Below are 14,502 nucleotides of genomic sequence, written 5' to 3'. Positions count from 1 at the left end.
AGAATAGAGAGTCCAAATATTAACCTAAACATATATGGTCAATTAATATATGATAAAGGACCCATGGATATACAATGGAGAAATGACAGCCTCTTCAACAGCTGGTGTTGGGAAAACTGGACAGCTACATGTAAGAGAATGAAACTGGATCACTGTCTAACCCCATACACAAAAGTAAATTCAAAATGGATCAAAGACCTGAATGTAAGTCATGAAACCATAACACTCTTAGAAAAAAACATAGGCAAAAATCTCTTGGACAGAAACATGAGCAACTGCTTCATGAATATATCTCCCCAGGCAAGGGAAACAAAAGCAAATATGAACAAGCGGGACTATATCAAGCTGAAAAGCTTCTGTACAGCAAAGGACACCACCAATAGATCAAAAAGGCACCCTGCAGTATGGGAGAATATATTCATAAATGACAGATCCGATAAAGGGTTGACATCCAAAATATAGAAAGAGTTCATGCACCTCAACAAACAAAAAGCGAATAATCCAATGAAAAAATGGACAGAGGATCTGAACAGACACTTCTCCAAAGAAGAAATTCAGATGGCCAACAGGCTCATGAAAAGATGCTCCACATCGCTAATCATCAGAGAAATGCAAATTAAAATGACAATGAGATCAGGATCGCCACCATCCAAAAGACAAACAACAATAAATGTTGGTGAGGTTGTGGAGAAAGGGGAACCCTCCTACACTGCTGGTGGGAATGTAAATTAGTTCAACCATTGTGGAAAGCAGTGTGGAAGTTCCTCAAAATCTCAAAATAGAAATACCATTTGACCCAGGAATTTCATTTCTAGGAATTTACCCTAGGAATGCAGCAGCCCAGTTTGAAAAAGACAGATGCACCCCTATGTTTATCACAGCACTATTTACAATAGCCAAGAAATGGAAGCAACCTAAGTGTCCATCAGTAGATGAATGGATAAAGAAGATATGGTACATATACACAATGGAATATTACTCAGCCATAAGAAAAAAACAGATCCTACCATTTGCAACAACATGGATGGAGCTAGAGGGTATTATGCTCAGTGAAATAAGTCAGGTGGAGAAAGACAAGCATCAAATGATTTCACTCATATGTGGAATATAAAACAAAGCAAAAACTGAAGGAACAAAACAGCAGCAGAAACACAAAGCCCAACCAAGAATGGACTAACAGTTACTGAAGGGAAAGGGACTGGGGAGAATGGGTGGGAAGGGAGGGATAAGGGCGGGTGGGAAAGAAAGGGGGTATTATGATTAGCATGTATAATATAGGAATGTGAGGGGGCATAGGGAGGGCTGTGCAACACAGAGAAGACAAGTAGTGATTCTACAGCATCTTACTAAGCTGATGGAGAGACTGTAATGGGGTTTGTGGGGGGGGGGGACTTGGTGATGTGGGGAGTCTAGTAAACATAATGTTCCTCATGTAATTGTAGATTAATGATACCCAAAAAAAAGCTGTTAAAAAATATGTGGGTTCAGATGTGCTGTGAGCTTTAAAAAGAGTATCTCCATAGATTTTAATCTGTTCCTTGAATTATTAGTTTGTTTTTCAATGGTAGGAATGGGGAGAAATAATCTGTACATAAATAGAATATTCAAGAGGAAAAAAATGGATTCTTAATTTGTTTCTTAGTAAGGGGAAGGGATTTGATAGCAATTGTTTTATATCCTGACCAGCTAAAGTCTTCTTGTTAAACTGTTTATTGTGAAATGATTTCAACATACAGGAATATTACAAAAATAAAATTACCTCAAAGAACACTAACATGTCCTTTACCCAGATTCACCTATTTTTAATATTTTCTCCTTTGCTCTCTTGAAAATATTTCTCTGAATCATCTGAGGGTAAGTTGCATTAACTCTATAAATATTTCATCACTTATCTCCTAAAAATAAGGGAATTTTCTTACATGTCACAAATGCCTTTTAACTGAATTTGAACAATAGGAGACAGCTTACCATCAGTAGTTTCATCACCTCCAAAATGCTGTCGGTAGAGGAGCATTAATTCAATGTTGTAGCACTTGTAGATGACCAGGGACAGTACAAGGAGGAGGAAGATTGCCCCCAGGCCTCCTGCAAGCTCAATTTTGTAGATTAAATCTGGAAGAAATGGAATAAACAGGAAAAGGTAATTAAATCAGCAAGATCTGAGATCTTCCCATATTTCTAGTCTGCAAAATGTACAATCTATTCTGCTTTCCATTCCAGGAGATTCTTACTTGAAGCAGTTAAGTAGCTTTGATCTTGATACATTTGTGTAAATAAAGTTTTTGTATAATAACTCTCTTCTGAAGATTTGAGTAATTTTATTATTGAAAATTATGTCTATCTGAAAAGTAATAGTCACCTTCAATTTGTTTTGAACACATCTAGATCTAACATATATACTTTTGTTTTACGTATTTTTCAAGGAACTAAGAGAGCTACCATTTTTTGGGTCCAGGGACAATATTTTGTTGTTTCTATTTAATTACCTTCTTGGCTTAGCAAGATTGCCATCTAGTATTTAATATTTGGCTTAGCAAAATTACCATGTAGTACTTCTCAAGTGACAGGCTCTATTCTTCTACAGAACATCATAAAATAATTCTCAGAATCAAATAAAATCTAATGATCTTGCAGGATTTAACTGTTTCATTTAACCTTAGTAGAACGTAATTTAATAGAAGATAACCTGGGGACATTAGCTTATCATTTCCCCTACTTATTTGAATAAATGACTATAATATGTATGTGATATAATATTCCCAGTGGGGCTGAAAGAGAATAAGAGAATGAGAAACCCAGGCTAATAACTTGGCCTATTCAGCCAACATCTACCTGATAGCAGCCTTAGGCTGCTCCAGTGGGATACCCCTAGAACTCTGAGAGTTGGAACAATTAAATCAGCACAAAATGGAAGAAGGCATAATGTATCTTAGGCAAGGGAATAGTGACCTGCCTGTAGCTCAGTTAGTGATATTAACAAATCTAGGGTATATTCAGAAGAGGGGATAGTATCATTACATTTCATTATCATTACATAGACATAAGAAGTCAGAAGAGAGTTTAGAGTATAAATTCAGCAATGTCCAAAGGAGAAATACTGAATTTGAATGACATCAGACCAGATACATATTTTCCATTGTGGGACAGAAAATTCAATGTTCTTAACATAACATAGATAAAATTTTCCTAAAACTTTAGCTAACCTCCCTTTATCTAATTCCATATTTACTAGGTGATTTTTTTATTTACTAATTCAGTTCACCATGTGACTAGAATCTGACAAAGGAAGTTGCATTCTAGTTTGTACATCAACTGCTTATGAGTTTGGTTGGCATCAATCAGCCTACCTGGATGGATCAATTCTGGGGCACTGTCAAAATCAAATTTCTGTCAGACTGCCACTCCTGAAGGTCTCTTGACAACCAGATTGTCAACTTTTTCCTGGGAATGTACCTTGTCTCTTTATAGGCTTATTGCTTAAGAGAAATTAGTTAGGTTCAATGTAACAATTAAGGTTAAATGTAATCTTAATTAAATGCAATTAAATGTTACAATGTAACAATGTAAGATTAACATTAAGAAAAAAATAAACATATGTAATATATACTACAAGTAATATATATTATAGATAAAAATTTCAACCAGTCTACTATCTATTCTCTAAGTAATCTTTTAGAGAAAAAAATTGTTGGTCCAAATTTATAAACAAAGAATCTGAGACTCAGTAGTTTAATTCACCTACCAAGATCATACATCTAAGAAGTGGCCAAGATGGGACTTGAGCCCAGATATCCTAACTTCAAATTCAAGGCTCTTTTTATTACACCACAGATATATAAGCTCTAGCCTGGAAAATGACAATGAAAAGCCTTTACCCTGTTCTTCATAGAACTGTTATTTCTCAAGAACATGTGACTTACAGTGAATTTAGCTTTTTCTGCCCTTTCAATTCCAAGGAAAGAAGCTAAACTACAGTTCAGCAGGCAGAATGAAATGACAGACCACATCTCAAGGACTTCCATGGAGGGTACTACAGAATCCTATAGCTGTATAGGGAGGAAGGAGGGACTCCTGAGAGTTCAGCATATGAAGAAAAGCTTTATGTTTCCTGGGAAGGGAGGGAATTTGGTTTGAGAAAGGAGGTGGAGTAAGAGAAGAGATGATGGTAGTAGCCAGAGACAGCAAGGCCAATCAGGAGAGTCACTGAGTGGAAATGCAAGAAACACAAATAAAGACCAATCTTTTTGAGTAAGGAGAGAGCAGGGATGACGGATAAAGAAAAGGAGTGGAGCTGGCTGTGAGATACAAAATATGTTAATAAGAAACATTATGAGGGAACATATAATGAATAGGGATAGGAAATTGGAATCTGTGTCCTGCCTGCTGCAAGAGGTGGTCATTTTGAAAATAAAGCCACAAAATTTCAGATAAAAAAAATCCTACCACACATTAGCTCTACTTCCTGACCTCTATAGAGAAAGTGGCTCCCCAGGAATCACTGCCTGCCTCTGTGGGTGATAAGACAGGTTTATTTAGAGACCTCTGTGGGGCTGCATTATCACAATCTATACTTATTTTCTCACATCTTACCTCAGCTATGCACTCTTCACAGCTAGTGTTAAATTGACAGAGCAATATGATTTTTTTTGTTACTTTGCAAACTGACTTCTCTTTGATCTTAGAGTATTGATTGACTTGATTCAACATGTGTTTTTCTGTTGTAAAATGTTCATTTCATCTTGTACATTTCTTGGACTCTCTGTCTCTGTGTCTCTTTCTTTGGTCAGAACAGGTTTCAACTGTTTTCAAAGACACTTAACAGTAATTTTTTCAGTAATTTCCATGTAATTTACAGAGTAGAGTTGCTATTAGGTGGACGGAAAACATCAGCAGCAGGAACAATTTGTGCTCCCAAGTAGAAGACCCAATTTTTCTGCAGTAAATTTTTTATTAACGTATCGATATACACTCTTGTAATAGTTTCACAAGAAAAACAATGTGATTATTACATTCACCCTTATTATCAAGTTCCCCCATGCCCCATTGCAGTCACTGTCCATCAGTGTAGTAAGATGCCACAGAGTCACTACTTGTCTTTTCTGTGCTACCCTGTCTTCCCCAAGACATCCCACACACCATGTGTACTAATCATGATACCCCACAATCCCCTTATCCCTCCCTCCCGCACCCCTCCCCTTTGGTAACTCCAAGAAGGGACTAGTGGTCTGGAGTAAATTTAAGGAAGAAAACTGTGGTGTGAAAAGTACCTTTGTGGTTTTTATAAAAATACCTTTCAAAGATATTACCTAAAGATGGCTGTTTATGCTGAAAACTGTGGGCCTAGTCCCTGAGACTCAACCAGTATTCTTTGATTCAGCCCTGGCAGTCACATTAAAAGGGAAACATGTATCCTATAATCAGAGGGCAGAATTGCCATCACCCATATGACACCTGGCTTTTCTTTTGTCTTCTGTTTTCAACTGTCATATTCCATCTCAGCAGGATCTATACTTCTAGGGACATTTTCCAACCGAGAAGGTAAAAATCATTTTATTTGAACTGTGTCTTGTATACACTTCCCAAGGACAGTTATAGCCAGAACAGCAAATATTTATGGGATTGTAACTTTTCCTAGGTACTCAAAGTACAAGTGTAATTCTTCTTAACCTTCTTAGGTTGAATCCAATGATTTATTCACTTTGAACACAAAGATCAGACATCACAAAATGTGACAAATAGCAGCTGGAGCCAAAGGAGTGGAGAGAAGAAAGGCTGGAAATGTTCTGAGCTTGTTAGTAAGTTGGAAAGCCAATTAGTAGATCACACCTGAAGTTTTCCTATACAAGTTGGAGGTTCAGAGTGGGATAGTAGCACTGGGAATGATGACAGAGACAGAGAAGGAGAGAGAGAGAGAGGGAGAAATTGATTGATTGATACGCTTTTGTTTGTGGAAAAGGGAGTATGCGTAGAGAAGAAACAATTATGAGAGTTTCTTTAGCATCAGTTCAGAGTCTTGGTTCACCAAAAGAAAATAAAATTGGAATGTACTTCTTACTGAAATGTTAGTTGTACTTACTGGCAATAGTCCATCAGAGAGTGAGGAAGTGGTAGATGCAGGTAGAAGATGCATAGGTAAGGATGTCTTGCTTTGAGAAAGCCTGACCCTGTTAATTGTGTATATTAGACATATGTTTTCATCTTACGAAAGGCCTTGTCAGTTTATGAAAGAATTAATCAAATGTTTTATGCCATAAGTATTTTCAATGTTTGACTTACAGCTCATGAGGAAGTTACTGTTTTCTAAAACAGACTATGCTAATATTCCAGGTGGAAACACTGCAGTTACTGAGGTCAGGCTATGATGTGATGAGGCATGGAAGGTTCAGCTCCAAAGGAAATATCTGAAGTTCTGCAAGACAAGCCAGAGCTCAGTGCGATTAAGAAAGCTGGAGCAAGACCACAGGGCTTCTTGTTCTTTTCTGGAGCTCCACCATATTGTAAGAGCTCCTAAAGAAAATGGAGTAAGAGAAGATGAACTGCAAAGCACAGTGAACAAATTTAACTGCTACGCCAGACAGAGAGTGCACACTGGTATACTGTGGGCCAAAAAAAAAAAAAAAGGTTTTCTTGGTCTGTATAGTGTTTAAAATAAGTGAAACTAAAATTTAAAAACCGTATCTAGTCTTCCAACTACACTTGAAAACTCTGAAGTTCTCACATCCCTGGGTTCACATTCCAGCAAGTATGGCAATAATCTAGAAGAGTAGTAATTGCTCCTTTAAAGCAAGGCATGTTTTATCTAGCCCATTTTTTATTTTATTTTTTCAAATATCTAGTCCTCCTTTTTAAAAATTTCAATATATGCCTGGTCCCTGAGGTTTTGAGTTTTCAACCCCCAATTTGGAAAGTGAATGTTTTTGAAAACAGAAATGCACTTAGATAACCCATGGCAGACATAGTCAAGACAAGATTACAGAGAATCCTCTCTTTACCAATCCCTCATAACCATCCCCACCCTATTGCACTGGAACCTCTAGAAGGAGCATTTTTGCCCAGCAAAAATTTTGAGCACTTACTATGTTCTACGGACTAGGGATACAGCAGTAAATAAGACAGAAAAGTCCATTGTTCACATGGGGTTTGCATTCTAGTTGTGGTGAAAAGACAAGAAGCAAACATGTAAACAGAGCAAGTGAGAGGAAAAATAGGTGATGGGCAGTCTATTAGTGGATGATGAATGGATCAAGAAAATATGGCATAGGTAGTTGACCATTGAACATTGTTGGGGTTAGGAGTAGTTACCTCCCATACAGTTGAAAATATGCCATATAACTTTGATTCCCCCAAAATTTAACTTCTAATGGCCTACTGTTGACTGGAAGCCTTAGTGATAACATAAATAGTTGGTTAGCATATATTTTGTGTGTTAAATATATAATATACAGTATTCTTATAATAAAGTAAGCTAGAGAAAAGAAAATGTTATTAGGAAAATCGTAAGGAAGAGATAATACATTTATACTACTGTACTATATTTATTGATATACTAAACTTACATTGTCTGTTTACTGGGTGAATCATCTGTCAGTACCAACATAAACAGTGTCTTATATGATACAAAACACTGTCATGGTATATGTATTGCTAACACTAGAGATCAAAAATGAAAGGGTAATGTGACCAAGAAATTCATATTTATTTAGAAGTATAATGACTGATGCACTGATAATAAAGACACAGCAATATGACTGCTCCATGGTAGCCTAGTGTAACCGATACCATTGCTTCATGGTAGCCTAGCTTCTACACCGATGAATGAATCACAAAATTTTTATGGCATACAGTACTGCAGTATTAGAAACATTGTTACATGTCTTAAAAATCACATGTGCTGATAGGCTGATACTCAGTTTCCCCAATAAAGAGAGAAGCATTCTGAACAGTAATGTAATTCTATGAAAGTAGAGTTATAAAATAGTAAGAAAACTAACACATTATGAATTTTATATTAAATATCACTCACCTTATGCCTATGTCAGGATAGACTATCCACTGCCATACAAGTCTTGCACATGGTGTTCTACAAGGTGATTACTTAGCTGATGATGATGATGACACAAAAACCTCTCATATGGTCCTTGCCATACAGTGATTAGATTTTCACATGAAGACGCTCACACACATACACCACAAATAAGTTTATTGACTGTAGGGCATGATGATCATTTCCTATTCATAAAGTGGAAGTGGATCATCATACAGGTCTCCAGCCTTGTCATCTTCGCACTGAGTAGGCTGAGGAGGAGGAGGAAGAGGAGAGATCGGTTTTGCTGGGTCTGAGGTGGCAAAGGTGGAAGAGGCTGAGAAGATGCAAGGGGAGGCAGGAGAAGCATGCACACTCAGGGTAACTTTAGAGAAATACATTGTAATTTCTGTCTGACTTTTTTGCTTTATAGAAACTAAAAATGTTTCTATATGACACCAGTCCTTCTTTCACCATTCGCTTTAGTTTCACTGACCACAGCATAGAAAGGTCCATATCGTAAAAGAAGTCAAAAGCAGTCTTAAATTATCTGAACCTTTCTGGCAGATAGTCTAAATACAATTTGTTCTCTGGCACTGCTTCCTCTATATCTTCTTCCTCAACATTTGACACTGGTTCAGAAACACTCGTCTCCATCAAGTTGTCTTCTGTGAATTCCTCTAGGGTACTGTCTGTTAATTCTTGAATTTTTCCAAGATTCTTATCTTGAGACCCTTAAACCCACATACACCCCCACCTTTTTTTTTTTTTTTTTTTGCCACATCCACAGTCTCTTTCATGATTTCCTTGGCTGGCTCTGTCCTAAATCCTGTGAAGTCATGTACAACATCTGGACACAGTTTTTTCCAGCAGAAATTTACTGTTTTGGGCTTGATGGCTTTTTCTATAACAATGATGGCATCTTCAAGGGTGCAATCATTGCAGACTTTAATGTTCTATCAGGGTTCTCTTGAAAAGCACTGACAATATTTTTCCTGGAGTATCATGTGTAATGAGGTTTAAAGGCCCTTTTGCCTCCCTGAGTTACAGGCTGAATTAGAGACATTCTGTTTGGGGACAAGTACACCACTTCAATGGCTTTAGTTTTGAACTCATGGGGTTCCAGGTGGTCAGGGGCATGGTCCAATTACCAAAAGAACTTTAAAAGACAGGCCCTTACTGTAAAGGTACTTCCTGAAATCAGGGACAAAGCATCAATTGAATCAACTCAGAGAAAGAGTTCTCATTGTCCAGGCCTTATTTTTGAACAACCAGAAGACTGGCAGTTGGTGTTTGTCTTTTACCTTTGAGGGTTGGGGTCAGGTCAGCACCTTTATAGTTAAGGGCAGTCCTGATCATAAACCTGACTGTATTTGCACAAAACAGTGGAGTTAGCGTATCCTTTCCTACCATAAATCCTGGTGCTTGCATCTCTTCCTTACTAATAAATGTCCTTTGTGGTCTTTTTAAAATTTTTTTTGCAAAACAGGGCACCTTCATCTACATTAAAAACCCATACAGTAGTGACTCTACAACATTTTGCTAAGCTGATGGACAGTAACCATAATGTGGTTGTTAGGGGGGACCTGATATAGGGGAGAGCATAGTAAACATAGTATTCTTCATGTAAGTGTAGATTAAAAATTAAAAAAAAAAAAAGAAAGAAAGAAAGAAAAGGGGGATTACTCCTTGATAGGAGAAAACTATTGGTAAATCAAAGATCAACGCATGCTTTAAATATCCTTAATGTTGATCACTTAAAGGGTGTCAGATGATCAGCTATGGAGGTACTCTTTTCTGATAATATTCCTTTCTCTTAATAAAGAAAAAAAAAAGCAGTTACTGTGTGCTGACCTCCAATGAGTTCTGCACAGTGGTATAGAGGGCATGTCAAAGTGTGGGCAAAGGGTCTGTTTGTTTCTATGCAGAAGATCAAGGCCTAGCTTGGCTACCCAGAAAATGAACTAAGATACGATATGAGGAGGAGCTTCCGGCATCAGCACTCTCTGGAGGACTCGTGCCGGGGGATGATCATCAAAAAGCCTCCACAGGGATCCGGGCGATGCTGCGGTTGTGGCTGCATCCAGCCCACCGTCTCCTGGACTTGCCATAGGAATGAGGAGGGAGATGTCTAGGCTGGCATGTGCATACAGTGAGACAACGAATTTGACCGGATCTGTACTGTTGGAACTCAACCAGGAGTTGGGAGGGGTGCAAGTTGTAGCACTCCAAAATCTTATGACTATAGACTATCTACGGTTAAAAGAACATATGGGATGTGAACAGATCCCAGAAATGGGCTGCTTTAATTTGTCTGACTTCTCTCAGACTGTTCAAGTACAGTTGGACAATATCCATCATATCATAGACAAATTTTCACAAATGTCTAGGGTGCCTAAATGGTTTTCTTGGCTTCACTGGAGATGGATGGTAATTATAGATTTGCTTTGTTTATGTCACTGTATTCCTATTATGTTAATATGTGTGTGCAAATTAGTTAGTAGTTTAAAACCTATACATACTTAAGGTACTCTACAAGAAGATATGTCAAAGAAATAATCAATCCTCCCATGTTTCCTTCATATGCTACATCTATAGCTTTTCTTCTTCCTTCCTAATTACAACCCTTAAATAGAATTCGTGCCTCATATCGAATTTACCGAGTATCATAATTCCTCCAGGTGGTAAAGATACCTCGAGACAAGTGCTGGGCATAGAAGCCACAGGGCATAAATCTGCAAAGAAGTAAAAAGCTAACCTTTGCAAACAATATGGCTTCTCTCTCACTTACCAACTTTACATTTCCCTGTATGGCCCCGGAAGATGACTGGTTAGCCAGAGACGGGTAAGATTCCTCAAGGGAGGAACAACCTAAGACAGGCACAGTCGCAGGGGGGCCATCAGGTGAGAATTTGGGGATCAACAGAGGTGAGGCTCAGAATCTCACCCCCCCCCCCCCCGCTTTGAGAGAAATCTTCTGCATCCGTGGATGTTTTGCTGCCCTTGTCTAGCCTGGATTAATACTTAGTCCATAGGCACACACCTGATCATCTGATCATCTACATTTGCCCTCTTACAGCACTAAACTATGTTTTCTACCTTTATCTTGCATCGACCTACCACTTCAGCATTTTATTAAAAATAAAAATAATAATAATAATAAAGGGAGAAATGTGGGATCAACATATAAATCAAGTACAAAAATCAAATGAATATTCATATTTGACCTGATTGTTTATAGGTCATAATGCATGATCAAAACCGAAAGTTTCTGTGATGAATGCCCTTGTACTGTTCACCATGTAAAAATTTATTCACTATGTAAGAATTCGTTCACCATGTAAGAACTTGTTCGTTATGCTTCAGAAGATTGGAGACTGACGAGAATTAGACTTGAGATGGATTAATGATTGTACATTGAGCATTGACCCCCCTATACTGAATTTTATTGTTGTTAACAACCATTTGATCAATAAATATGAGAGATGCCCTCTCAAAAAAAATAAAAAACCCATACAGGCAGATATTCTTCCTGTTCAATAATTTTCTTAATAGGAACTCATCTGCTGCCTCTTGGTTGGCAGAAGCTGCTTCTCCTGTTATCTTGATATTTTTTAAGCCGAACCTCTTGCTAAAATTATCAAACTATCCTTTGCTGGCATTAAATTCTCCAGCTTTAGATCCTTCACCTTCCATTTGCTTTAAGCTGTCATATAATGACTTTGCTTTTTCTCAAATTGTATTAATAGTCTATAGGTATGTTGTTGTTATAGCAATCCTGCACTCTCCATCCCTCCAGTTGCTCAGGTCAAAATCCTATAGAAGCTGCATTTTTAAAAGGTGATTTTTTAGTCCTGCGGACCCCGCCGGAATACCAGCCGCGGGATCTTCAAGAGTAGGAAGGCGCGGGAGGAACGAAGAAATCCATAGCAGTGAGAAAAATGGGTTTGGATTAATCCAATTTCAGAGGGCTTGGAGGGAGCTCCACCCATCCCACTGGAAGATGTTCTAGGCAACAGCTGCAAAAGAAAGGAATTGAGACTCCAGACAAGTGAACCAACTCTAGCTGAGAGTGAATAAATTCAGAAATGAGGATGGGGGGAGCCAAGATGGCGGCGTGAGTAGAGCAGTGGAAATCTCCTCCCAAAAACACATAGAGCTATGAAAATATAACAAAGAAAAATCTTCCTAAAATAGAGACCACAGGACACAGGACAACATCCAGACCACATCCACACCTGCAAGAACCCAGCGCCTTGTGAAGGGGTGCTTTTTGGAAATCTTAAAGGGGCAGGACAGGTCACTTAGACCAGAAGCAGGGAATCTGGGGATCTCTGGGCACTCTAACCCCCTGGGCAGCAGGGAGCACAGAGGCCCCTTACGGAGATAAATAGTCTCCTGGCTGCTCCCCCTCCAACGGGGCTCCACCATTTTGGAGGAACAGCCCCAGCCAGGCCAAGCCCACAGCAACAGTGGAGATAAACCCCAAAGCAACTGGGCAGGAAGCAGAAGCCCTGTCTGCGCACAGCTGCCCAGCACAAGCCACTAGAGGTCGCTATTCTCCCAGGAAAAGGCTACAAACCAACAAGAAGGGAAGCTCTTCCAGCGGTCACTTGTACCAGCTCTGCAAACTATCTCTATCACCATGAAAAGGCAAAACTACAGGCAGACAAAGATCACAGAGACAACACCTGAGAAGGAGACAGACCTAACTAGTCCTCCTGAAAAAGAATTCAAAATAAAAATCATGAACATGCTGACAGAGATGCAGAAAAAAATGCAAGAGCAATGGGATGAGATGCAGAGAAAAATGCAAGAGCAGTGGGATGAGATGCAGAGAAAAATGCAAGAGCAGTGGGATGAAGTCCGGAAGGAGATCACAGATGTCAGGAAAGAGATCACAGAAGTGAAACAATCCCTGGAAGGATTTATAAGCAGAATGGATAAGATGCAAGAGGCCATTGAAGGAATAGAAGCCAGAGAACAGGAACGTATAGAAGCTGACATAGAGAGAGATAAAAGGATCTCCAGGAATGAAACAACACTAAGAGAAATATGTGACCAATACAAAAGGAAAAACATTCGTATTATAGGGATACCAGAAGAGGAAGAAAGAGGAAAAGGGATAGAAAGTGTCTTTGAAGAAATAATTGCTGAAAACTTCCCCAAACTGGGGGAGGAAATAATCGAACAGACCATGGAATTATACAGAACCCCCAACAGAAAGGATCCAAGGAGGACAACACCAAGACACATAATAATTAAAATGGCAAGGATCAAGGACAAGGAAAGAGTTTTAAAGGCAGCTAGAGAGAAAAAGGTCACCTATAAAGGAAAACCAATCAGGCTAACATCAGACTTCTCAACAGAAACCCTACAGGCCAGAAGAGAATGGCATGATATACTTAATGCAATGAAACAGAAGGGCCTTGAACCAAGGATACTGTATCCAGCACGACTATCATTTAAATATGATGGTGGGATCAAACAATTCCCAGACAAGCAAAAGCTGAGGGAATTTGCTTCCCACAAACCACCTCTACAGGGCATCCTACAGGGACTGCTCTAGATGGGAGCACCCCTAAAAAGAGCACAGAACAAAACACACAACATATGAAGAATGGAGGAGGAGGAATAAGAAGGGAGAGAAGAAAAGACTCTCCAGACAGTGTATATAACAGCTCAATAAGCGAGCTAAGTTAGGCAGTAAGATACTAAAGAAGCTAACCTTGAACCTTTGGTAACCACGAATCTAAAGCCTGCAATGGCAATAAGTACATATCTTTCAATAGTCACCCTAAATGTAAATGGGCTTAATGCACCAATCAAAAGACATAGAGTAATAGAATGGATAAAAAAGCAAGACCCATCTATATGCTGCTTACAAGAAACTCACCTTAAACCCAAAGATAAGCATAGACTAAAAGTCAAGGGATGGAAAAACATATTTCAGGCAAACAACAGTGAGAAGAAAGCAGGGGTTGCAGTACTAATATCAGACAAAATAGACTTCAAAACAAAGAAAGTAACAAGAGATAAAGAAGGCCACTACATAATGATAAAGGGCTCAGTCCAACAAGAGGATATAACCATTCTAAATATATATGCACCCAATACAGGAGCACCAGCATATGTGAAGCAAATACTAACAGAACTAAAGAGGGAAATAGACTGCAATGCATTCATTGTAGGAGACTTCAACACACCACTCACCCCAAAGGATAGATCCACCGGGCAGAAAATAAGTAAAGACACACAGGCACTGAACAACACACTAGAACAGATGGACCTAATAGACATCTATAGAACTTTACATCCAAAAGCAACAGGATATACATTCTTCTCAAGTGCACATGGAACATTCTCCAGAATAGACCACATACTAGCTCACAAAAAGAGCCTCAGTAAATTCCACAATATTGAAATTCTACCAACCAATTTTTCAGACCACAAAGGTATGAAAGTAGAAATAAATTCTA

General features: G+C 38.6%; 1 protein-coding gene across 1 annotated transcript in view; it reads right to left on the bottom strand.

Moving 5' to 3' along the window:
- The window catches only part of IL1RAPL2 (interleukin 1 receptor accessory protein like 2), a 1,159,060-nt gene that overhangs the window by 24,372 nt on the left and 1,120,186 nt on the right, over positions 1 to 14,502 (bottom strand). Inside the window, exon 9 of the mRNA XM_073227767.1 lies at positions 1,969 to 2,112. Coding sequence (XP_073083868.1) covers positions 1,969 to 2,112 — 144 coding nt within the window. The remainder of the gene's footprint in view (positions 1 to 1,968; positions 2,113 to 14,502) is intronic.

The sequence above is a fragment of the Manis javanica genome, chromosome X, assembly GCF_040802235.1.
Source record: "Manis javanica isolate MJ-LG chromosome X, MJ_LKY, whole genome shotgun sequence".
Classification (NCBI taxonomy): Eukaryota; Metazoa; Chordata; class Mammalia; order Pholidota; family Manidae; genus Manis; species Manis javanica.
The sequence above is the reverse complement of the archived record's forward strand: the minus strand, read 5'-3'. Positions and strand labels throughout refer to the sequence as shown.